At 40.8% G+C, this 25,149-nt stretch overlaps 1 protein-coding gene across 3 annotated transcripts in view; it reads right to left on the bottom strand.

Moving 5' to 3' along the window:
• The window catches only part of LOC122557711 (UPF0606 protein KIAA1549L-like), a 267,459-nt gene that overhangs the window by 33,317 nt on the left and 208,993 nt on the right, over nucleotides 1-25,149 (bottom strand). For all 3 annotated transcript variants that reach the window (XM_043705603.1, XM_043705602.1, XM_043705604.1), the window contains 3 exons: nucleotides 20,966-21,144; nucleotides 10,062-10,264; nucleotides 3,983-4,115 (listed from right to left, as the gene is read on the bottom strand). In XM_043705603.1, the coding sequence (XP_043561538.1) occupies nucleotides 3,983-4,115; nucleotides 10,062-10,264; nucleotides 20,966-21,144 (515 nt within the window). The remainder of the gene's footprint in view (nucleotides 1-3,982; nucleotides 4,116-10,061; nucleotides 10,265-20,965; nucleotides 21,145-25,149) is intronic.

Below are 25,149 nucleotides of genomic sequence, written 5' to 3'. Positions count from 1 at the left end.
TTTACCTTCTAACTCAATTCATGCCCAACTTCCATATTCCTTTATTGGGTTTGAGTTCAAGTCCAAGTCCAGAGATTTCAATGACAGATAGTTCCAATGCTGAGACAGCATTGAGGTGTCAGTTTTCAGATGGAACCTTAAACTGCTTGCCCTCTCCGGTGAGGGTAAAACATCTTTCTGTGGTATCTGAAGATGGCTGGGGGACTAGGTCAATATATGTCCCTCAATCTACACTGATGAAAACAGATTGCCTGTTCAAATTCTGCACGTTGGAGCTTCCTGCGTGCAAGTTAGCAGTGTTTCTCTGATGTATTACATGCTTCCAGAGTACTTCATTAACTAATTTATTTGGAAAGCCTTGAGATTTTGAAAAAGATTCTACAAAACAACTATCTATTTCCTGTTGCAAGCTATCTGTCAACGTGGGATCATTTGTGTTCATGGGGTGTGGGCATCACCAGCACAACCAACATATACAGCCCATCCTTTAGTGACCTTGAGAAAGTGATAGTGATCCACCCTCCTTATTGTTGCAGGCATGGCCTGTAAGGACACTTACAATGTGCTTAGTGTGGGAACTTTATTTTAAGTCATTCATGGTATAAGGGCATCACTGACAAGACCAGTATTTCTTGCCCATTACTTATTCACCTTGAGAAGGCAGAGGTGAGCTGCTTTATTGAGCCATTGGATTCCATGGTGAGCAGATACACCACAGTACTGTTAGGAAGGACTTCCAGGATTTTGTTCCAAAGCAAACCAAAGCTTTATGGCACCAAGTCAGGATGATGTGCGACTTAGAGCAGTATGTACAGGTTGTAGAAGCTAAGTGTTTGAAAAATACTTTTAAAAATGCTTCAGAAAATTGTTGCAATGTACCCTGTAGATGATACACATTACCGCCATCCCTGTGTGCCAATGATGAATGGTATGAACGTTCAAGATGGTGGGTTGCTTTGCTTTGTATGGTGCTGTACTCCTTGAGTATTGTCGGAGCTGCATTGATCCAACCAAATTGAGAGTATTCCATCACACTGCTTTATAGGCTTTGGAAGGTCAGCAGATGAATGATTTGCTGCACAATTCCCAGCCCCTGACCTGCTCTTATAACTATTGTCTTTATACAGTAAGTCTAGTTATGTTTATGGTTAATGCTAACACCCATAGGGTGTTGGTGGTGAGGGAGTTTCAGGTCTTGCTGCATGTAGACATAAACTGTTTCATGACCTGAAGAATAGTGAATGGTATGGAACATTGCAATTATCAGTGAGCATTCCCACTTTTTTGCACTTTGTCAATGCTGTAAAGGCCTCAGAGGTCAGTACATTAATTACTTGCTGGCTCTTTATTTCTTTTCTCACTAACAGCCACTAGCAGGTAAGTCCTTCAGGATTCAGTGCAGTGGTACTACTGTGATGGATACTGAACACTGCACTCAGAGTAGATTCTGTGCCCATGCTACTCTTAAGTGTTTCTTCCAAGTGATGGTTCAAATAGAAGAGCACAGATTCAACAGCTAAGGGAATTCCATAACCTTAGTCTTGTGGGTCTATTCTGCCATTCTAGACCATTGATGATCATCCATCACAGTGCCCTAATTTCACATTACTCTCTAACCCTTGAAGTTGTTATAAATTTATCAATCTCGATCCTGAACTTACTTAATGACCAAGCTTTGACAGTATCCACGGTAGAAAATTCCAAAGGTTCACTGCACCCTCTGAGTGAAGCAGATCCTTTATGATCAGTATTGTCTCATTTCCTATTCCTTTTTGCCCATCCTTTCCAAATATTCTTTAATATTCAGCTTCCAAGTGTCGAGCCAAGTCTGCATAACGGCAATTAAATCACACCCTTTTACTTTCACTGGAGCCATCAATTAATCTAAAAGGCTATCCGAATACATGCAGCATTTGCAGAGTGCTTTTAATTCTGTCTTTTTACCATTATTCTGTAATTTTACCATGGCTGATTTGAGGATTTTGTTTTCCTGTTGATTTCCACTTCCATTCACAGTTCTTCTGTTTCCCATAGCCAGCTTTGTTCTTATTCTATTTGAATGCCCTCTTAGGTTCCCAGGCGACCTCAGAATCTGCCCAACAGCATTAGTAAATCTCCCCACAAGAACATTAAATCTCAGTCCTGCTAAAGTGTAAAATCCTCTGCATCAAGTCCCATCTGCCACAGAGCTGGACCCAATGTCCCATAAATTTAAAGCCCTCCTGCCTACACCATTTTCCCAGCTACAAGTTCATTCACTCGATCACTCTATTTCTATATTCATTAGCACATGGTACTTGGAGCAATCCTGAGGTTACTGTCTTAGAAATCTTGCTTCTCCACTTCTTGCCCAGTTTCCTAAATTTTACTTTCAGACCTCATCCATATTTCTCCCTATATATGGTTTAATAAGCAGGAATCTTTCAAGTTCTGAATATTGGCTGTCTCAATCTTGGCAGATGGACCTAGATGTTTGTGAGGGAGAATTTATATCACAATCGTCACAAAACGTAACTTTTGTTTCTGCGTTCTTCAGGTGACATCTTATGGTCCACCCAATTTTATTCTTATTTAATTTTTCTGTTTCTTATAACTGAGTGGCTTTCTGGGCTATTTCTGATGGTTCCTCATGAAGGGCTTATGCCCAAAATGTCGACTCTCCAGCTCCTCAGATGCTACCTGACCTACTGTGCTTTTCCAGCACCACACTCTTGACTATTTCTGATGGGAGTTAAGGACCAAGCACAGGCAAGACTAAGCTGGTAAGGATGGCAGATTTCCATCACCACAGGATGATGTGTTTTTATGGATTTCCAATGGCTTCTTGATCACCGTAACTGAGCTTATCCTTTTTTATTACAACTGTATTTAGTCAGTTAAATCAAAATCAGAATCACATGAGATTCAAACTCATTTCTGCCGAGCATTAGTTCAAGCCTTTGGTTTACTAGCCCAGCAACATGACCATTATGTTACCACTCCCATGATACTTATGCTAAGTTATTAATTCAATGTTCCATAAGCGTGTCAGTTATGATCACCAACAATGTGACTATGTGGCAAAGGAATTTCTATTTCCCCATTCAATAGAGTCATCTGACTCCTCATATTGACAAAATATCTTTTTGAAAATAGAGCATGTGTTTACAGTACCAGGAGGGCCACCAGCCACCTGTGCAAGCACAGATGGAGATGAAGACACTATATTATCAAGGCAGAGCCTTCTGTGCACCCCACTGTTGGCCAACCTGCAGGTAACTGCTTCCACCCAACTCACTGCTGCCCCCCAGCAACTTTTCCTGTTGTAGCTTTCCTAGTCATTCTGTCTATTTTCAAGTGACAGTATTCTTGAGTGTGCCATTTGCTGCACAACCTACTGGAAGTAATGGCAACTTGTTGAATATGTGTTGACTATATTTCTGTGGAGCAGAAGCAAGCTCTTCACCCTTTTACCATTCAATTACATCAAGACTACTCCATAGTCCAACTCTATTTAGCTGTATTTTTACCCCTCCCCTCAATAACGTTATCTAATAAAACCTGCAAGATAAAATCAATTGAAAATTTGAAAAATCAGTTTGATTTAATTTGATTAGTCAAGGGTATTAAGGTTTTTGAAATCCATGCAGGAAGTCAGTATTAAGATACAAACTAGTTAATAGAAGAGTAGGCTGGAGGGATTAAACGATCTCCTCCAATTACCGTTTTTCGAAATTCCACTCTATACAATGGCTTATGTCCAACATTGCTATTTGCACACAAGGAACAATAGTAGATCGAACAGAACATGAGGGAAAAACAACAAAAACTAATAGTATCCTTTGTTCTTTTTGTCCCCATACAGTGTCATTAATCATCTAGAGTCCAGCTCAATTACAGCTATCAATATTTATACTTTAACAAATAAAATGTGCCAAGCTCATTGTAAAAGCGTGGTAAAACTAAATAGAAGCTGTCCAAAACAACCACCAATCCTACTCACATCATATCCACTGTTGCGAATGCCCCGTCGTGATCGCTCCCTCCTGACCAGTAGATCCATCTCCGTTCCTCCTGGACCTGGGCTATTCAAAGACTGCCTGCTCCTATAAACAGCGTTCTTCGTCTGGGATTGCCTACATAGAATCCAAACATGTTTTAAAAAAGAATGATTTGAATTGTAGCCAACACTACGCAGATGATTACTGGCATCTGCAATGGATGTAATCACTCGCAATTTGCTTCTGCATTGAGGATGTCAAGTGAAATATAGAGCAAATTATTTCTTCAAAAGAATAAGTTATTTGAAGAAAATTTCACAGATGGAGAATATGGTGTCCTTTCCTTTTATTTATTCAACCATGGGATGTGGGCATTACTGGTTAGACCAACATTTACTGTCCATCCCTAATTACCATGAAGGTATGATGGTGGTGAGAGGCTTTCATGAACTGCTGCAGCCTATATGGTGCAGGCACATCTCCAAGGCTGTTAGGAACAAAAGTTAAGGATTTTGACTCATCAACAGTGAAGGAACAATGATATAGTTCCAAGTCAGGATGGTGTGCGACTTTGAAGGGAGGTACTTTGGTGTTCCCATTTCCTTGCACTGTGTTCTCCTTTGAGGGTAACATTCTTCTTGGATATCAGAATAACTAAATCTATTTTAAACTCTTACTTGAGCAACACAAAGATTAAGGATAACCTAATTGAAAAGTTTTAGATGATTAAGGATTTGATATGAAGATGTAGAGAAAATGGACAGAGTTTTCCCTTTAGGCTTTAACACTGCTCAACTGGTTGAAATAGGTGTCCACATCACAAAAAAAACATAGTTACGCACTGCAGTTTCCTCTCGGACAGACACTTAATGACGAAAGGATGGGCTTGCCATCCAAACAAGAGCTCATGAAGCTCATGAGGGCCAAACAAAGGCCTGCCTGATTGAAAGAAGCAGGAGATTGTTATGGAAGGTCAGTCAGAGTGAGTGTATTGAACATGGAGACAACCTGCAACTTTTTTCAAAATTAAAGCATGTAGAATCAGATGGCAGGAAGCTAAATGGATAGCATACGGACTTCAAAAAAAAAATCAGTAATCAAAACAGATACTCAGAAATTGGTTTTGGGGCTACTATTGTCCATAATTTATATTCATTAATTGGTTTTGAAAACTGGGAGTACGATTTTTAAAAGTGCACAAAGAATCCAAGTGGGATGCACTTAATTCAAACGGAAGACTCTGACAACATTTAATAACATGTTACTAATCTTACAATTTGGCTCTTACTTGGCAGATTCATTTCAAAATGAATAGAATCCTATTTTGGTCAAAGAAATAAGATGGCCATAGGATGCTTGCAATGTGATTTTAACTGCCTGAAAACTCAGGCAGAATATGCAGAATTAAAATCAAACCCACCCGCCCAGTTGGTGAAGTTCTCTAATGTGACAAAAATGGCAGATGGGATCAGAAATCCAAAGTCCCACCTCCAAACAAGCTATCTCCTACTTTTTCAGAGGTCAGACTGAAGGACATTGGTTAGGCCACTGTTGGAATACTGCGTGCAATTCTGGTCTCCTTCCTATCAGAAAGATGTTGTGAAACTTGAAAGGGTTCAGAAAAGATTTACAAGCATGTTGCCAGGGTTAGAGGATTTGAGCTATAGGGAGAGGCTGAACAGGCTGGGGCTGTTTTCCCTGGAGCATCAGAGGCTGAGGGGTGACCTTATAGAGGTTTACAAAATTATGAGGGGCATGGATAGGATAAGTAGACAAAGTCTTTCCCTTGGGGTCGGGGGGGTCCAGAACTAGAGGGCATAGGTTTAGGGTGAGAGGGGAAAGATATAAAAGAGACCTAAGGGGCAACCTTTTCATGCAGAGGGTGGTATGTGTATGGAATGAGCTGCCAGAGGATGTGGTGGAGGCTGTTACAATTGCAACATTTAAGAGGCATTTGGATGGGTATATGAATAGGAAGGGTTTGGAGGGATATGGGCCGGGTGCTGGCAGGTCGGATTAGGTTGTGTTGGTCGGCATGGACAGGTTGGACCGAAGGCAGTACATCTCTATGACTCTATGACAGCCAAGATTCTTGCATGCATGGTTTTGATTAGACAGCTAACCATTTACATCACTTGCTGCCTCCATTTATCTCTGATATAGAATTGCATTTCGTGCATTACCCCAGAGTGTGTGCAGATTTAGTGCATTACCCTAGACTGTGTGCAGGTTATACCTACTCAGAGCAGGTCTGAACATTGTGGATTTGTATGGAATGATAAGGTATCTGGATTTCAAACATTCCTGTCAAACTCAGAGGTGAGAACCTACTCACTAAGTCATGATCTAGACTAGCCATAATCTAATTTAATGGTGTGAAGGACTGAGCAGCCTGTCCCTATTTTTGGGGTTTCTTCAGGAGTCAAAGTCAAATGGTCCACATGCCCACCCTTTCAGTTGCTCAGTTTTAAGGCTGGTGCCTTTTGGTCATAAATCAGGATACATTCAGCAACACACAACGGATGGAAGCTGCTCCATTCAAAAAGAAGCATCATTGGAAATGGGGTTGCAACACGACCACAACAAATCCCTGATCTGCCCTTCTCCCTGCATAGTCAGGATGATAAACAGTAAAATCATAGAAATAAAATCATAGCAGTACAGAAGGTCATTCAGACCATTGAGGCCATGCCAACTTTCACAAAGGGCAATACAATTAATCTCACTACGCACTCTTTGCCCAACACGTTGCATAAAGGATTTATCTAGTTCCAGTTTGAAATCAAATTTGAATCTTTATCCATCACTCTATCAGGCAGTGCATTTCAAATTCTAAGGACTCATTGCATAAAAAATAGCCAAAGAGTCAATCATTTTAAATCTCTCTCTTCTGGTTATCATGCTGTTAGTCATTAAAAAGAAATTTACATTTCTCTGGCATCCTTCACAATCTCAGAAATTTCTCAAAGTGCCATTCAATCAATTAACAAGTTTTAAAACTTGATGCCTGTTGTCACGTAGAGAATACAGTCAATCTGCACACAGCAGGTTCCCACAAACAACAGTGAGAATATGATCAGACCATCTGCTTTCTCAGTGTTGACTGGGGGATAAACATTGGTCAAGATGGCAGGTTGCTCTTCTTCAAAGTACTGTTTTGGAGCTTCCCACAGCCACCAGAGTGAATGGGGCCATGGGTTACCTACTCGTCCAAAAGTCAGCAATTCTGACAGAGCAGGGCTGGAGAATTGAAATGTTTCATAGGATGTGGATTTTGGAAAGCCAACATTTGATAATTGGAAAGCCAGTTATCCTGGAGAGGTAGTAGTGAGCTACTGCAATTCACCTGGTAGGTACACCACAGGATGCTAGGGATTGTAGTTCCAGGATTTTGATGAGAACACAGTGCAGGAACAATGGTATAGTTCCAAGTCAGAATATTGTGTGGCTGGATGGGAACACACCTGACACCCTTGTTCCCAAGGACATACAGGCAGCAGATTTGGAAGATGTCATTGAAGGAGTCTTGATGAATTGCTGCAGTGCACCTTGTAGAATGTACGCACTTTAATGTTGGAGCTGTACTCATCCAGGCAAGTGGAGAATATTTAACCACACTCCTGACCTATGCCTTGTAGATAGTGGACAGGTTTTGGGAAGGAAAAAGATGAGTTCTTTGCCCTAGAATTCCCAGCCTCTGTTGTGTCCTTGTAGCCATGGTATCTATACAGCTAGTCCAGGTCAATTTCTGGTCAATGGTAACCACCTCCCTGCCTCCCACTTCCAAGCGAGAGCAGATAATTTTGTGGTGAATATCTAGAGTGGAACCGTGAACCAAATATGTTTTGGGTTAGAAAACTATAAAGCCGCTGACATTTTATAGAATCACAGAATCCCACAGTGCAGATATAAGCCATTCAGCCATTCAGCCTACCCTCCAACCCTCCAAAGTACACACCAACCCTCCAAAGTACAATATACTCAGATCCACACCCCATCCTATTCCCATAACCATACATTTCCCATGATTCATCCACCTAGTCTGCACATCCTTGGATATTACATGGCCAATCCATCTAACCTGCACATTGTTGGACTGTTGGAGGAAAGTGGAGCACTGGATTGAAACCCATGCAGACATGGGGAGAATGTATAAACTCCAGACAGACAGCCACCAGAGACTGAAATTGAACTGCGACCCTGTCTTTGTTTATCTGCATCAATCACAATTTTTAACGCTTCTATCAAACTCCATCTTAACCTTCTCCGCCTTGCTGAAGCAAGTAGGCCTAGACTCTGCAGTCTTTTCAAATAGCTGATCTGTCATCACTGGAAACATTTTAGTAAATACCTCAGGCAAACTTAGGTCAAGGCAGAACATATTGCAGCATATTTCTGGGATGGATCTTCTGTGAGCATATAGAGAGAAAGAAATTTAAAACACTTTTAAAATTAGAGTCTGTTGGTTGTGTGCAATTAATGTTCTTTCAATATCTAACAGGTGAACTTTGAAAGTATTTTAATTCATTCCATTTTAATATCTGTGTCAGTTCAGCTGGAAACCCATCTCTGTTTACTGATTTACCATTGCTCCACTTTGATTCAAGGCAGCTTTTAATCATCTAGCCCTGCCAAAATGATTTACAAGATGTCAATCTGGCAAGCCATGTGAATTTTAGCCACTGCTATTAGAGGCAGAGACACTTCTGTCAACACCACTTTTTTCATTTTTGGTATAGTGTCATTACATGTCTGCATTTTAAGTGACACAAACTATTTGTTAATCTTCCCATGCCACCATATTGTAAGAAAAAAATAATTGTAAACAGTTTTCCTTTAAAATAAAGTGGATTGTTTTAGGAATAAGACAATGAGGACCCCTTTTGTCAGGCATCACCTGTGGTTTGGTGACTGGCCCCCTCAACTCAGTCAGAATGTTCAAATTTCACTCCAGGGAGCTGAATATAACAATGAGGCTGACATTCGCGTGTGGTATAGAGTACAGTGACAGTGTTATAATTCAGGTGAAATATTAAATCAAGGCTACCTGTCCAAGTGGACATGGTACTATTTAGAGATGAGCATTGCAGCTATCTCCATTGCCAATATTTATCACTCAGGAGAAAGTGAGGACTGCAGATGCTGGAGATCAGAGCTGAAAATGTGTTGCTTGAAAAGCGCAGCATCCAAGGAGCAGGAGAATCGACGTTTCGGGCATAAGCCCTTCTTCAGGATTTCTGAAGAAAGGCTTATGCCCGAAACATCGATTCTCCTGCTCCTTGGATGCTGCTTGACCTGCTGCACTTTTCCAGCAACACATTTTTCAATATTTATCACTCAATCAACTTTGCAAAAAGAGATCATTTCCTTTCTATAACACTGCTGCTTTTGAGAGTTTGCTGTGTGCAGAGTCGCTGCTATGCTTTCCACATTTAGAAGCAAATATAGAAATACTTAATTTGTTGGAAAGCACTTTTGGACATTCCAAGATTGTGAAAAGTGACATTAAAAAGTGCAGATTCGCTTTTCCTTAAATGTAACCCTTCTGCTGAACAGCTAACTTGTTTTGAATAGGTTGTGGCTTCTTTAAAATTTGGTACAGACGAACTTCCTTTCACTTTATCAGGTAATGTACAGAGGACCCCTGATTTCCGAACATCCAACTAAAAACGCTTGTACTTTGTAAAGTGATTGCATTGATGGGATGTAATTTGAAAAAAAATATGCAAACTTTTCCTGTACTTGCTTGCTGCTCTTCTGCACTGTGTTCCAACTTGCATACAAATCGACTTGCAAACAGATTCAAGAACCCAGGGAGTGCCTGTATGGAATTATGGACTGTTTGGCCCATCATCCTTGTCCTGGTTCTTTGAAAGAGCAATCTAATTTGTTCACTCCCTCACTCCTTGCCCATAACAGTGAATATTTTCCCTCCAAACTTTCATCTAATTCCCTTTTGAAGGTTATTATTGAATCTGCTTCCATCATTCTTTCAAAAGGTTCATGTTAATTCTTCAAGTGATCGGAATCACATTTGATTTTCCACCTTCCTGAACTTCTATTGTGTCACGTTATTCTTACCTGTTTCGAGATTCAGTAAACGTGGAGGGCACCTGTGTTTCAGCTTCCATCTGTCCTTTCTCGTACATTTTCCTCTGCTTCTCCATCATCACTTGATTATTTTCTACTTCTGGGAAATCATAATATCCTTTTCTCTTTGCCTTCAGGCGTAACTTGTTCCGATAGTGCTCAATATCAGATTTCTGTTTCAGAGCCTTGTTTACCTGTATAAGAAAGAAAGAGAGACAGAGAGAGAGAGAGATGGGTGGGTGAGGCAGAGTGAAAAGTCTGTGCTGACGGAAAGCAATCAACTTTGTCCCAGGTTCCCTGGAGTTATTTAGTATAGCAAAATACAATCTGTGTTCATGTTATTGGATGGAATCGTGCTGGGAAAATAACAGTTTGTTCATGATGCACACCCTTATTAATGAATAAATTGATGAGTAATTTCAAGGGATTAAGAGAATGGTGTGAGATGCGATATTCAAAAAGTGACTTACATTGTTCAGCTACACACAACTGCCTTCCTGCCATTAGTCTCCCAGCTATTGAACAACTTTCTGAATTTGCACATTAAACATTCATTAAACACACCACAGAATGTTAAGGAATTAGCTGAAGTCTACTGTTTTTTATTTGAGCAATGTCGATGTAATTACAATCAACCTCGCAGTGCAAAAGGTGAAAAATTTAACTTATTTTCATCCCTTTAGATGGTAAATTTTAATAGAGATTTTAAAACTTAAAATATTTTTTAGAAGTTCTGACATTTCCTTTCCACTATTTTTTTTAACCCAGATCCTTTCGCTCCTTTATTTTTCTGTACCCGATTTGACACTAACTCACCCAGTTTGTTTCTCCAACTTTCCTTGATTCCCTTCTCGACCCTTAAATCTCATTCATAAGGAGTTGGACTATTGGGACCATCATCACCTCATTGGTCCCAATCTCTGCAATCTCTTCAGCCTCACCATCCCGAGAGATATTTGCATTCCTCCAATCCTAGCCTCTTGAACATCCCAGATTTTGACTGGTGGCCCATTGCTGGTCATGCTTTCAACTGCATCAGCTCTGAGCTCTGCAAATCCCTCCCAGGAACTGCTGCCTCTCTTCCTTACTGTCCTCCCATAGAAACCTCCTTAAATCTATCCCTTTCAACAAGGTTTTAACCATCTGCTTTTATAGAACCTTCCCTGGCTCAATGTCTAATTATGCTTTAGATGACTCCTTTGAAGAGTCTTGGGATGTTTTAATATGTGGAAGTGCTGTAAAAAATTAAACTGTCGTGGTTATAGACAAATAATAATTTATTCACAGCAAGGAACCAGAAATGGAATTACCATTAGGTGGTGTTGCATGATGGATAAAGACTGGCCACAGGACACGGGGGACCATACAACCTGCTTTCTTTAAATGACCACTACAGGGTCATTCACACTGACACACGTCCTTGCTACAGACAGGTGGAGCTTTGGCTCAAGATCTTGTACACAAGGCTGGCACCCTTGACAGTGCAGTACTCCCTTAGTCCTGTTCTGCTGTCAGAGATATGGGCCTCGAACTGCAGAAGGGAGTGCTGCCAACTGCAACACAACTACTCTGTAAGGTGAGGCTTGCAACTTTTTACTTTCTTTTACCCCATTCTTGGGATGTGAGCATTGTTCTCAAGTCTGGCAATTATTGTCCATCACTAACTTTCATTTAAAAAGTGGTTGTCAGCCACCCTCTGAAACCACTGCAGCCCTTCACAGCAATTCTGATGCAAATGAGAGCATCCTACTCCACTTCCCACGGCAGGTAAAAGTCACCCACATTTCTGTAGGTCTGGGCTCAAATATCGACCAAATTGGATAAGGACAGCAGGCTAACTTCCCTAAAGGATATTACAGTAATCTGGCAGTTTCATGCTCACTATTACTGATACTGAGACTATCTGGATTATTATTCCAGACTTCGGGATTACTGGATAAGTAACATAACCACTGTAGTACTGTACCCAATTCTACATAATGATTAGACCATATGTCAAACGTTGTCAGAAATACAAAGTCACTTCATAAAAATCCAACACCTTTCAACTTGGAGCCTGAAATTTACAAGCAATTGACTGACCTCTGGAATTTAAAATGCTTTGGATTCACAAAGTGTGTAATTAAACATTGTCCTTGAATGGAAAGATCATATAAATAGTTAAAACACTGCAAGCATGTAGTAGACACTAAGTTATATGGGATGATGGTATGGCAGGACAAACAACAATGGATGATACATGTAGCAGAATGTATGCTGTTAACTGCACTGGCTTTGACTATCATGGAGGGGTCAGTTTGTCCGCTATAAATCCTACACATTGTGATTTATGATGATACAATTAGAAAACTGTCCCATGGCTCACTGACTGTAAAACTTATTAGATTTTAGTAAGGACAACATTCAAAAGCTGACAAACATCTGGCAACCAGCAATGCACAACTGATGGCAAAAACAATCGATGGAGACTCTCCCGAACAACATCTGTATTCCACCAATGGCAGCAAAACTGAAATGAAAGCAACTGCCTGATTCTGTATCTCATTAAAAAACACATAGAGCCGGTGATTAAGCTTCAACTGGAACATTCCTAGCTTAAGCACACAATGCTGTGTCCTACAATACCACCCCCCCATACCTGAAATAATAAATAATAAATCCAATGAGCTCTTGCACAATTCCTAAATGAAAGAACACAGATGAAAAATGCCACAGAGAGGTAGGTGCACAGTGTTGAATGTATTGCTTTCCTTTCACTTTACAATCAGCTCCATGTGAAGTGGGGGTCGAAAGCTGACGGCAATAACTCAAATCAATGTTGCTGTTATTCTTCCTGATGGCTGAACGTTTCGGAATCCATAAAGTATTTTGCTGTATTCACCAGTTACATCAGTAGAGCTGCACTGTATTTTTATTTTACACAAGCTATTTGCTGACTAGTTTTCACGCCCGTTAAAAAGATCCTGCAAATTTACTGCCAGTGCACATGGTGGTTCATGCAAACATCATTACTAAGAACTCGCAATTACAGAGAGCACTTTACTGAGGACGAGCTGTGGCTCAGCAGGTACCCCTGTCAATACTGAGTTAGAAGGTTGATGGTTCAACTCCTACTTCGGCAGAAAATCTCTCCTAATGTTCTAAAATGCAGTGTTAAGGAAATGCTGCTTTGTTAAAGGTGCCATATTTTCCATAGTACATTGAAATAGGACTTCCCAATGTGAGGTACTGGGATCCTGAATGGAGATGCAAGCTGAAATTTTAGGGTCGGGAGCTCTGAGACAGCAATGGCCAACATGGGGCTCAGTTGTAATATCTGAGCCCTCCCCCGCCGCCCCCCCAATTCTAACTGCTCTCTACTCCGTCAGCTCTGACTGAGAGATCACAACCTTCAAGCCTCGAAACAGGATATCAGTTGAAAAGGATGGGAATCCCTGCAATAAGCCAAGGCCCTGTCTGTCCTCTTAAGTGATACCAAAGATATCACAGAGCAACATTTACAGAGGAGGGAATTTTCCAGGGTCTCTTAGTCAATATCTCACCTTCAATCACAATCACTAAATAACAGATTATCTCCCATTGTTTTCTGTGGAATCTTGCTGTGCACAGAGTGACACCATGTTTTCTACATGACAACACTGACTACACTTTAAAGATACTTTCTCAGGTTGCTCGTATATAAGAACGTAAGTTCTTTCTCGCTTCATTTTCAAAACTTCCAAGACAGACTATTACTGAAATATAGACATTGATTCGTACAGCAAGTGCAAACATTTTCTAAACAGTGGGATTCTGAAAATGTCAGATTGTGCACCACTCAGGGGTTGCTCCAATGCCAGAGGTGCCATCTTTCAAATGAGATGGATTTGCCAACCATAGCTCAGCTGGAGCAATCCTTATTCTGAGTTAAACGGTTGCACGTTCAAGCACTGCTGAGAGTGCTGCCATCCTGAATTTTAGATGAAATCGAGGTCACCCTCTTCATTCAGTTGGGCACAAAAAACTTTCCTTCTCCATCCAAGTCCTTGACCGTAAAGCGGTCTTTATAACATCCAGCAAATGTAGAAAAAGGGCTTTAACAGATTAAAAGCCCACTATCCATCTTCCCTTTGACGTGCGTGCAACTGGTTGATCAAGTTGATATTGCCCATTTTCCACTGTTTCCATGATTTAAAAAGATCCTTCAGGAGTCAAGTGTAGTGATGATAATAAGGTCAGCCAGGTGGAAGTCAATGAATGAGTTCCCTGTTTGGGGCGGTTCATCTAGTCCAATCAGGAAGCCTTGGCTGATAGGAGTGTCAGGGGTACTGTTCACGCAGAAAAAGCCAGACTAGAGAGAAGTTCTATGCACATGCAAATAAAGGGTGACTTGGTGACAGGATACCAGCCTCCTTGGAGATATTGCAAACAAGGTAACAAAAATATATTCAACATCAACATTCATCATTAATGTAAACATTCCTTCCTCCTCGATAATTGGGTAAAACATTAATTTATGTTGTGGTCAATGGATTAGTGTAACTAAAGAGAGGTATAGTGCACTCCTTCGGCCTCATAACATCACTCAAACACAATTCATGGCAAGAAATATCGACAGACAAAACCAGTAAGAGAGGAGACAGACAGAGAGAAGAAGCACATAAATCAAGGAAACTCACTACAAGAGCAAACTGAGGGAGAGATAAAGACCATACAGATAGAAGCAAAGTGGGGTTCAGACACTGACAAGAGAGAGAAATAGAGTGAGGTAGTCTCACGTGGTGGAAGTTATTGCTTTCCTCTGAGGCATGTTTGATGGTGGAGGGTAATTTAAACATAAATTTGGGCGGCACGGTGGCTCGGTGGTTAGCACTGCTGCTGCACAGCGCCAGGGACCCGGGTTCAATTCCTGCCTCGGGCAACTGTCTGTGTGGAGTTTGCACATTCTCCCTGTGTCTGCGTGGGTTTCCTTCAGGTGCTCCGGTTTCCTCTCACAGTCCGAAGATGTGCAGATTAGGTGAATTGGCCAAGCTAAATTGCCCGTAGTGTTAGGCGCATTAGTCAGGGGTGAATGTAGGGGAATGGGTCTGGGTGGTTGCTCTTCGAAGAGTCAGTGCGGACTTGTTGGGCTGAAGGGCCTGTTTCCACACTGTCGTGATCTAATAAGTTAAGATAGCAAGTGGGAACCACTCGCTCAACCTCCCACCTCTGCCTAGGTCCGTGTTTTCGGTTTTTGAATAAGCAATTAATGCTCACTGAGGACCTCATCCTGATGCTGCTGGCATTTAACTAGCCACAAGGGGGGTATGTATGGAACCCAAAAAACAAAACATGTCAGGATTACTTGCCGACTCCCAGGGGGCAGAGATTTAGCCCTTACTCATAAGTATGTAGTGATCAGTGATCAAGTGATCTTGGCATCAGGAAAAAGGGGATGGCATTTTGAGGTTGAGAACCCCTGCCTTTCCACTTCCCAACTTATCCCCATCTCACAATTCCTCTTAATGGGATAACTCACCAGTGCCTGGTTCAATGGCAAATCTCATGACTCTGGAACAAGTAGTAGCATTACCAGCAGCAGCCACCACCTTGCCTGTGGCATTGCTGAGTCATGAAGACAGCTTTACAATAGATTCAATTAGATTAGATTCTCTACAGTGTGGAAACAGGCCCTTTGGCCCAACCAGTCCACACTGACCCTCTGAAGAGTAACCCACCCAGACCCATTTCCCTCTGACTAATGCACCTAACACTATGGTCAATTTAGCATGGCCAATTCACCTGACCTACACATCTTTGGACTGTGGGAGGAAACCAGAGAACCCGGAGGAAACCCACACAGAAACGAGGAGAATGTGCAAACTCCACACAGACAGCTGCTCGAGGCTTCTGACTGATTAGCAACTCATGAAAGATCATCCACTCCCAGGGTCCATGACCCCAGTGACAGCCCATTGCTATCCAGCTGACAATTAATCCAGATGGCCTTCAGAAAAGAGGTGATATGGGGCTTTGTTTGGCTGTCCAGCCAGCAGGCGAGACCCCTATCCATCCCCTCCATTGCATGGAACCCAGAGACAGAACAAATACAAATGAGATCAGAATAGATGAAAGCGGGGAGAGAGAGAGAGAGACACTAGAATCACGAACATCAGAAAGAAGAGAAAAGGTGTATGTGTGAGAGCTAGAATGAAGCAAGAGACCGAGAACTGTTAAAATTTCTACTTCTCATTTAACTAACAAATCAAAATAACATTTCAGAGCACTGAGAAATCAGGTGAACTTTACTCAATACACAGTTTGACAGCATATGATGACAAGAAATTCAGTTCTTATGAAGGTCAGCATTCTGAAACATGAACTCTTCCTCTCCACAGATGCTGCCTGACCTGCTCTGCTTTTAAGGTGTTCCCAGCATTCTCAGTATTTTGCTTTCGTAAAAGAAATGTAGTTCTTTCTCTGTAACTGCACCTGAAGTATCCTTGACTCCTGTACGCTGAAACAGCTTTACCACTCAAGTGAGCATCTACACAAAGAAATACTTCATTAAATCCATGAGTCATGAATGTAGATGAATGATTACTTCACTTATTTATTCACGAGATGTAAGCAGCATTGCGAAGGCCAACAGTTGTTGTCCGTCTCTAATAGTCCTTGATAAGATAATCGGGAGCTGCCTTCTTGAACTGTGGCAACTGTTAGGAAAGGAGTTCCAAGTCAGGAAGCTGTGTGTCTTTTTTTTGTTTGGGGGGGGGGGGGGGGGGGGGGTTGGATTTAATAATGGCAGTGTCCCCATGTATCTGCTGCCCTTGTCCTACTACATGGTAATCATTTGGCAGGAGCTAGCCAAGGAGGGTGGGAGAGCTGTGACAGTACACAATACACAGTGCACACAGCAGCCAATGTAAGCAGATGGTAGAGGGAGGGAATGTTTATGGTGGTGAATGAGCTGTTTTGTCCTGGATGTGGTTAAACTTCCCTAACATTGTCGGTGCACTGTCAACCAGGCAAGTGAGAGGTATTCCATCACATTGCTAACTTGTGTCTTGTAAACAGTAGGCAGGGTTGAGGGAATCAGGAGGTAAGTTATTTGACACAGAATTCCAAGTGTTTGGACCTAATGCTAAGACATCTCCTGGAAATTATACTGAAGTAATCTGACAAGCACCAAAATGTTTTTGTTTTTTCAAATGAATGTCTCATAACGTCTTTGAAAAGTCCCAAAATGCTACAAGAAACAATCTGACAGAACTTCAGTAGATTTTATGAAACACGTTAGCTGGTTATTGATCTTGCTGTTGCTTGTGGGATTTTGACAGAGACTAATACTTTTCTTACATTTGCTTATCCAATAACAGTGACTGATTTACAAAAGCAATTCATCAGGCTCAGTCCAACCTCACCCGTTTCCTTGATTTTACAATTCAGTAAATGGCAGTAAAACAGACAGCCCATCCCATCCTACTTGTTGAAATTCTGTTTCTTTCTCCAGTTGTGTATTCCTTATTTCTTGGTCTCTGCCTCTTTCTGTCTACTTCATTGTTCATGTCTACCTTCCTATCATTTTCGCTATTTTTATATTTGAAGGTCTATTTGGAGGCAGCATGGTGGCACAGTGGTTAGCACTGCTGCCTCACAGCGCCAGAGGTCCGGGTTCAATTCCTGCCTCAGGCAACTGTCTGTGTGGAGTTTGCACATTCTCCCCGTGTCTGCGTGGGTTTCCTCCGGGCGCTCCGCTTTCCTACCACAGTCCAAAAATGTGCAGGTTAGGTGAATTGGCCATGCTAAACTGCCCGTGGTGTTAGGTGAAGGAGTAAATGTAGGGGAATACATTTGGATGGGTTGCTATTCAGAGGGTCGGTGTGGACTTGTTGGGCCGAAGGGCCTGTTTCCACACTGTAGGTAATCTAATCTAATCTAAACTGCTGTGAATCGGTAACTAATAAATAAGTGAGATTTGATAGCCATTGCAGAAAACAAGGCTAGAGGATGACGTAAGTTGGGACCTGAATTTTGAAGGTTACGTGACATTTAGGAAAGGTATAAAGCATGGGAGAAGTGGAGGTGTGCCTCCATTAATTAATGGCAGACAACACAAAAACATAACCTAAGTTCAGCAATGATGCAGAAGGGGTGTGGCGAGAGGAGAAACAAGGAAGGCAAGTAAAACTTGTTGGAGTAGTTTTCAGCTTCTCCAATAGTAACCTCACAGGAGCATGGAATATAAAGGAACAACAGTGGAAACTTGGTGGGAAGATATGGTGAAATCAAGGGGAATTTTAATCTCCAATTGGAGACACCAGAGGGCCAAGGAAGCCAAGTGGAAAAGTCCAAGATAGTTTCTGAGAACAACATGCTGTGCAACAGACTACAGAGTAGGTTGGATGAGACCTGGTACTGAGAGACAAATAATTAATGGCTTTGTAGTGAAGGCAATCCTGAATAGCAGAAATCACTGTATAATCAAACTTTACATTCAATTGAGAAACGGAAGACTGGGTTTGAGACTAGCATTTTAAACAAGTGCAATTATTATAGTAGGAAAGCAGAGCTTGTAAAAGTGAAGCTGTAATTAGGTCAATAGAGACAGAGTGGTGGACATTTGAGGGAACATTTCAGAATGTGCAAAATAGATCCAATCCAATGGGGAAAAGCATTTCAATGACACACCATCTGTGGTTCACTAAAATGTTAAAAATAGTATCAAACTTACAGAAAAAATATATCATTGTGCAAAGGTGTGTGGTAGGTCAGAAATTTTGAAAGAATATCAAAAAACACAGCTTGAAGATTGATAAGGAGAGAGAAATAGAATACAAGATAGGAGTTGGTGAATAATGTAAAAGCAGATATAGGCTTTTCTATCACTAATTCGAAAAGATGTGTTAACAAAATAAACAAGAAAGACAGTCTCGAAAACAGGGAAATGGCAAATGACATAAACAGGTATTTTGCACTGGTCTTCACTATAAAGGACACAAGTAACTTCCTAGAAATAGCTGTAAATTAGGAAATGTAAGGGAGGGAGGAACCTGTGAAAATTATAATCGTCAAAGAAGTGATACTGAGCAAATTGTTGGAGGTGCATGCTCACAAGTCTTTAAAGAGATGGCTAGTGTGATAGTGATAGATTTAATATCCCAAACTTCCCTAGGTTTGGAGATGATTCAATTAATTTAGAAAATACTGAATATATTCCCTTATTCAAAAGGAGACAAAGAGCAGTAAATTTCAGGACAGTTAGCCTAATATCTGTCAGTGGGAAGATGTTAGAAATTATTATATTACAGCAAGGCACTTGGAGAAAATCAAAGTAATCAGGTAGAGTAGCAGGTGTAGTGGATAAAGGGGAACCATTGGGAATACTGTAGTGAGATTTCAAGAAGTAATTTGACCAGTGTTTGGTCGGAGTGGAGTGGGGCGGGGAAATCAGAGATTACAAAGGGAAATGAAAGCTCTTGGTGTAAAAGCTAAAATATTGTCATGGATAAAAGATTACTGGTTAGCAGGAAGCAATGAGTTGGTGTAAGTTGGTCATTTTTCTGTTTGGCAAAATACAATGAGTATGTGCGACAGGGATAAAGCTGAGGCCTCAATGTTTTCGAATTTATATACATGACTGAGATAAAGGGGCTGAAAGTATAATTGCTAAATTTGCTGATGATACAAAGTTAGGTCAGAGAATAAGTTGTGGAGAGTACATAAGGAAGATATAAAATAACACATAGGTTAAGTGAACGGGCAAAGATCCAGCTAATAGAGTATAAAGTGGGAAAATGCAAAATCACACATTTGCATCAAGTTTTTTTTAAAAAAAACAGCATACTATCTAAAGAGAAAGATTGCAGAGCAGTGAGTGCAGAGGGAAGTGGATGCCCTAGTGCATGGATTGCAAATGGTTAGTATATAGAGACAGCAGTTGTTAGGAAAAGATTATAATTTATTGTGAGGGAAATTGAATACAAAAGTTAGACGTTACATGCCAAAGAAGCTGAATGTAGGATCGAAACATTGATTCTGCTCCTATCTCAACAGATGCTCAACAGATTTGCTGAATATTGTAAGCAAACACTTTTTAATAAGACTGAAGACATTAGTGAGATCACATCCTTAGTACTTTACACAGTGATGGCCTCCTTATATAAGGAAGGATGTAAATGCATTGGAAGCAAAGGTTTACAAGGCAAATACATGAAAGTGAGAGGTTTGTCTTAAAAGAGAAAGGTTGGACACATTAGGCTTGTATTCTCTGGAACTTTAAAGTGTAAGAACATACTTAATAGAAACTTAAAATCCTGAGGGTTCTTGACAGGGTACATGTAGAAAGAATGTTTCTCTTGTGAGAACTCAGTCAGTGTTGACAAAAAATGAGATCCTCTATTTAAAATCAAGTTAAGGACTATTATTTTTTCCCAAAGAGGGTCTTTGAAACTCTTGTCCTCAAAAAGGAGGTGGAAGCAGAGTCCTTGAATATTTTAAGGCAAAGGCAAATAAATCCTTGTGAAGCAAGGGATAAGCATGTGGTGTCATCACATTAAACATGTCTTAAATGGTGAATGGAGAAACAAGCTTAAAGAGCTGAATGGCTTACTCTTGCTCCTAATGCATGTATTCACATATGCATTAAGTAACCAGTTAACCATACACCTTCATTTTAAACATCGCCTGTAGCCATAGCCTATTGGATTAGGGCATCTTCTAATCTCACAATCTCTTCGACAAATTTTCTGGAAATATTTCCAATCAGTTGATATTGAATTCTAAGTGTACGCCCACATGTTCTGGATTCTTCTTAAGTCTTACATGTTGTTCTTTAGTTACCTTTTAGGAGAGAGGATATTTAAAAACATTGCTCACAATGGGTAGACCTGTCACAAGGCTCTCGCTTCAAAAGTCAACAAGACCATCATGCTTACCTCTCCATTAACTGCCACTGCCTCTGGACTTCGTTCTGACACAGGGTAACCAGGATGGGCTGACAGAGGCTTGATCGAGAGGAGCTGAACGGACCCGGAGGACGTGTCGAATGGATCATCTGATGTCTTGGAGACGTGCTCAAACAGTGTGGCACTCTCCTCCTCGTCACTGACTGGTGCTGAATCATATTTCATAAAGAATGACAAGTCATAACACAGCAAGAGAAAAACAACCGGCATGATGCCAACAGACAAGGCTTCCTAACAAATCACACATTGAGACTTCCAACCCTCTCACGAGTGATGAACGGGGGGGGCAACATCCAAAACATTCGAGTGGTGGGGAAACATATAGCCATTCCTATACTGCCACTGGATCAGAATCCTGGAACTATCTCCTCAATAGCACTACACTACATTGCCTGGAATGATTCTAAAAGGCAAGTCACTAAGAATTTTTCACAGGCAGCTAAGGATCATCAATAAATGTTGGCCTTGCTAGCATTATTCATATCCAGCAAATGAAAAAAAAGACATCCATTGTTCGCAACAGAAACTGTGTTTCATTTCTTAAGATTGTGTCTCGTTATTTTCTTTTCTTTTGTTCAAATTGTTTAAAATGAAAACTGTTTTATAATCTAGGGTAGCGAGAATTCCTGCATAATCTTAAACAAGTAACTTGATATTCATTGTGAATATTGTTTGCTTAGCTGTTGGTGCAGATGAAGAGTTGGTGGAGCTATAAGGTTGTGGACAAATGGAGCTTGGGTTAGCAACAAATAGTGGATTCATTTAAGGATTAGTGGTCAGTTTCCAATCACAAAAGTCTTCTGCCTGTCTAAAATTATGTTATTTGTTCTCCACAAACTAACCAGCTTGGGGAGGGTGTGAAGAAGATAGTGAGTTGCAATCAGACCTCTACCAGCTCAGAAGCTCTATCTCTGCTCTGCAGTAAAAACCACTTCAAGCCTGAGGAAAATTCATTCATCATTCCTTCAACTTATACTGTAAGTTGTGACCTTTAATTGATAGGTCAGAGACCTTCCATCAGTGAACCAGTCACCCTGTGCCAATTGCAAAGCAGTGGAAACATCCGGAAAAAGATGATTGAGAAACAGCATTCTTCCCAATAGAACAACCATTAAAAACCACCTCAGGGACCACTGAACTGCTTTCCCAATCTTTTTTCTGTCCATTACACCTATGTTGGGTTTTTTCTTCCTGCCTGTGTATGTATAAGAGAATGTGGATGTAGGTTTGCTCGCTGAGCCGGTTTCATCACCATACTAGGTAACATCTTCAGTGAGCCTCCGAATGAAGCACCGGTGGTGTAGCCCGCTTTCTATTTATATGTTAGAGTTTCCATGGGTTGGTGATATCATTTCCTGTGGTGACATCATTTCCTGTTCTTTTACTCAGAGGGTGGTAAATGGATCCAAGTCAATGTGTTTGTTGATAAGAGTTCTGGTTGGAATGCCATACTTCTAGGAATTCTCGTGTGTGTCTCTGTTTAGCTTGTCCTCGGATGAATGTGTTGTCCCAGTCGAAGTGGTGTCCTTCCTCATCCGTATGTAAGGACACTAGTGAGAGTGGGTCATGTCTTTTTGTGGCTAGTTGATGTTCATAAAATGACACAAAAGGACATGACCCACTCTCACTAGTATCCTTACATACGGATGAGGAAGGACACGTGGTGTCCTTCCTCATCCGTATGTAAGGACACTAGTGAGAGTGGGTCATGTCTTTTTGTGGCTAGTTGATGTTCATAAAAGGACACCACTTTGACTGGGACAACACATCCATCTTAGGACAAGCCAAACAGAGACACATATGAGATTTCCCGGAAGCATGGCCTTCCAACTGGAACTCTATCAACAAACACATTGACTGGGATCCATTTATCACCCTCTGAGAAAAACAACCGGAAATGACATCACCATAGGAAATGATGTCACCACAGGAAATGACATCACCAACCCTAGGAAACTCTAACATATAAATAGAAAGTGGAATACATCACCAGTGCTTCATTCAGAGGCTCACTGAAGATCTTACCTAGTATGGTGATGAAACGTCTGAAAATGAACCTTCCAGCTCAGCGAGCAAACCTACATCCAGAACCTCAACCTGAGCTACAAATATTCTCAAAACTCGCTAATAAGAGGATATACAGCGTATTTATCAGGGGAAAAAGATCTAATTAGTAGAGTGATGTGTCAGCAATTCTTAACTGTCTATCCATGGCTGGAGTCTAATTACTTGTAATACATCGTAATTTTTTGTTTGAAATATAGAAACTTGGTCTGTGCTCTCTGTTAACCTGGGTCTACAACAGAGGTAAATTCAAGAACCTTTGTGTAGAATCTTTAACTTATATGACAATTCCAAGGATAGTGGGTCTTGATTTCTAGTGCTACCACAGAGAGGTTGGAAAGACACTTACGTGAAGCAAAAATCCCCACGTGAACCTGTTTTGTTAAACGGCCTGTTTCTGTGCTGTAAATTCTGTTCATGTCCAATATACCATCCACTAATTGTAAAGAAAAGGAACCATTTTTATTTTTAATGCAAAACAATTGCTGGATATGTGAAAACTGCATAGTCAGTTGTCATTGTGCTATTGTGAAGAGTAGTATATGAAGAAGGTTACATCAGCTAAGTTATTATACAAATAGTTCGCTTCAAACAAGTTTAATGGTGAAGGAAGGAATCCAATAGAACTGCGTTAATCGTTCACACAGTAAGAACACTGGGGTTAATGTTTAAACTTAACACTTCCAGAAACAAGGAATTATCTGGGTCAAGGATGGTATCAAACCAAAAACTGTATACTTATATAATGTAGGAAGCACAGAGTCTCAGGATTAAAATGCGAGGAGTAAGGCAACTCACTGACAGCACAAAGCTCTTCGTATGTAAGGATCTTGCATTTTGACACATTTCTGAACTACATGGCTCATCAATGGCACTGCAAGCCAAAAACCAAATCAATAACTCTACGTCTATATTGACTGTCACACTCACAGTCAATTCATTCTAATCATATTTCTTAACTACAAGAAGCACTTCTGCTTTGACTGAAAAGACCCACGCTTCTTGATTTTAAACAAGAAACAAACAATTATGACAGAATACACCATCAAATGTTATTAACCAGTTTGCAGTTTTGAGATGAATCCCCACTTGTACCACCTTCTGCTATATAATCCATTCATGGAATGTTGGTGTCAGCATTTATTGTCCGCATCTAATTGTCTTTAAGATGTTAGTGAAAGACCTTCTTAAAATGCTACAGTCCATCTGGCATGCCATGTTGCTGTTAAGGAGTTCCATATCCTTAACTCATCAATAGCCTTATCCTTAATTCTCAAAGGTCATTCAGTCTACCTTAAAGTAAATCAACTGTTTGTACAATGGAGCTCAAAAAAAAAGGCCCATGTCTGACCTGTATATCCCTGCTATCTCATCCATCTTGAACCACTTCAATCCGTTTGGTGTGGGTACTCCCTCCCTAACAACGTGGTCAGGATACCTACTCCAAATAGACTTCAGCAGTTCAAGAGGGCAGCTCACCGCTACCTTCCCAAGGGCAACTAGGGATAGGCAATAAATGTTGACCTAACGAGCTATCCCCACATCCCATGAATGAATTTAAGAAGTGCCAATTGTGACTCAGTGCTTGTGTTTGTACTTCTAAGTCAGGAGGTTGTGGATTCAAGCTGTCTGTTGATACTTGCGCTTGCATTATTAGCAGATACTTGCATTAATGCAGTATCTTATCAAGTATTCAAATGTAGTTTAGCTGGTAGCACCCTGTGGCAGAAGACTTTGGGAAAATTATACAACACAGGCATCAACTTGAAATCTAGGCTGGTACTTGACATGTGATATTGAGGTAATGCCGCAATGTTACAATTGTACTCTTACAGATGAGATGTTAAGCCAAGGCATAGTCTGACATCTCAGTTAGATAGGCAGTTGATTGACATCCTTGTCCATTACTTTAAAGTTTTTTTCCTTCCAGTATCATTATACAGTGACAGCAATGTGCTCTATCTACAAGAAGCAGGATAGCAATTCCGTAAAAACCTTCCAAACTTATGTATCTACTGTCTAAAGAATAAGGGTAGCAGACACATGGGGACATCGTTTGCAAGTTTCCATCTAAGTCATACATCATCGTG

The sequence above is a fragment of the Chiloscyllium plagiosum genome, chromosome 16, assembly GCF_004010195.1.
Source record: "Chiloscyllium plagiosum isolate BGI_BamShark_2017 chromosome 16, ASM401019v2, whole genome shotgun sequence".
NCBI classification, from domain to species: Eukaryota; Metazoa; Chordata; class Chondrichthyes; order Orectolobiformes; family Hemiscylliidae; genus Chiloscyllium; species Chiloscyllium plagiosum.
Note: the sequence above shows the minus strand (reverse complement) of the source record. Positions and strands in the feature narration are given on the sequence as shown.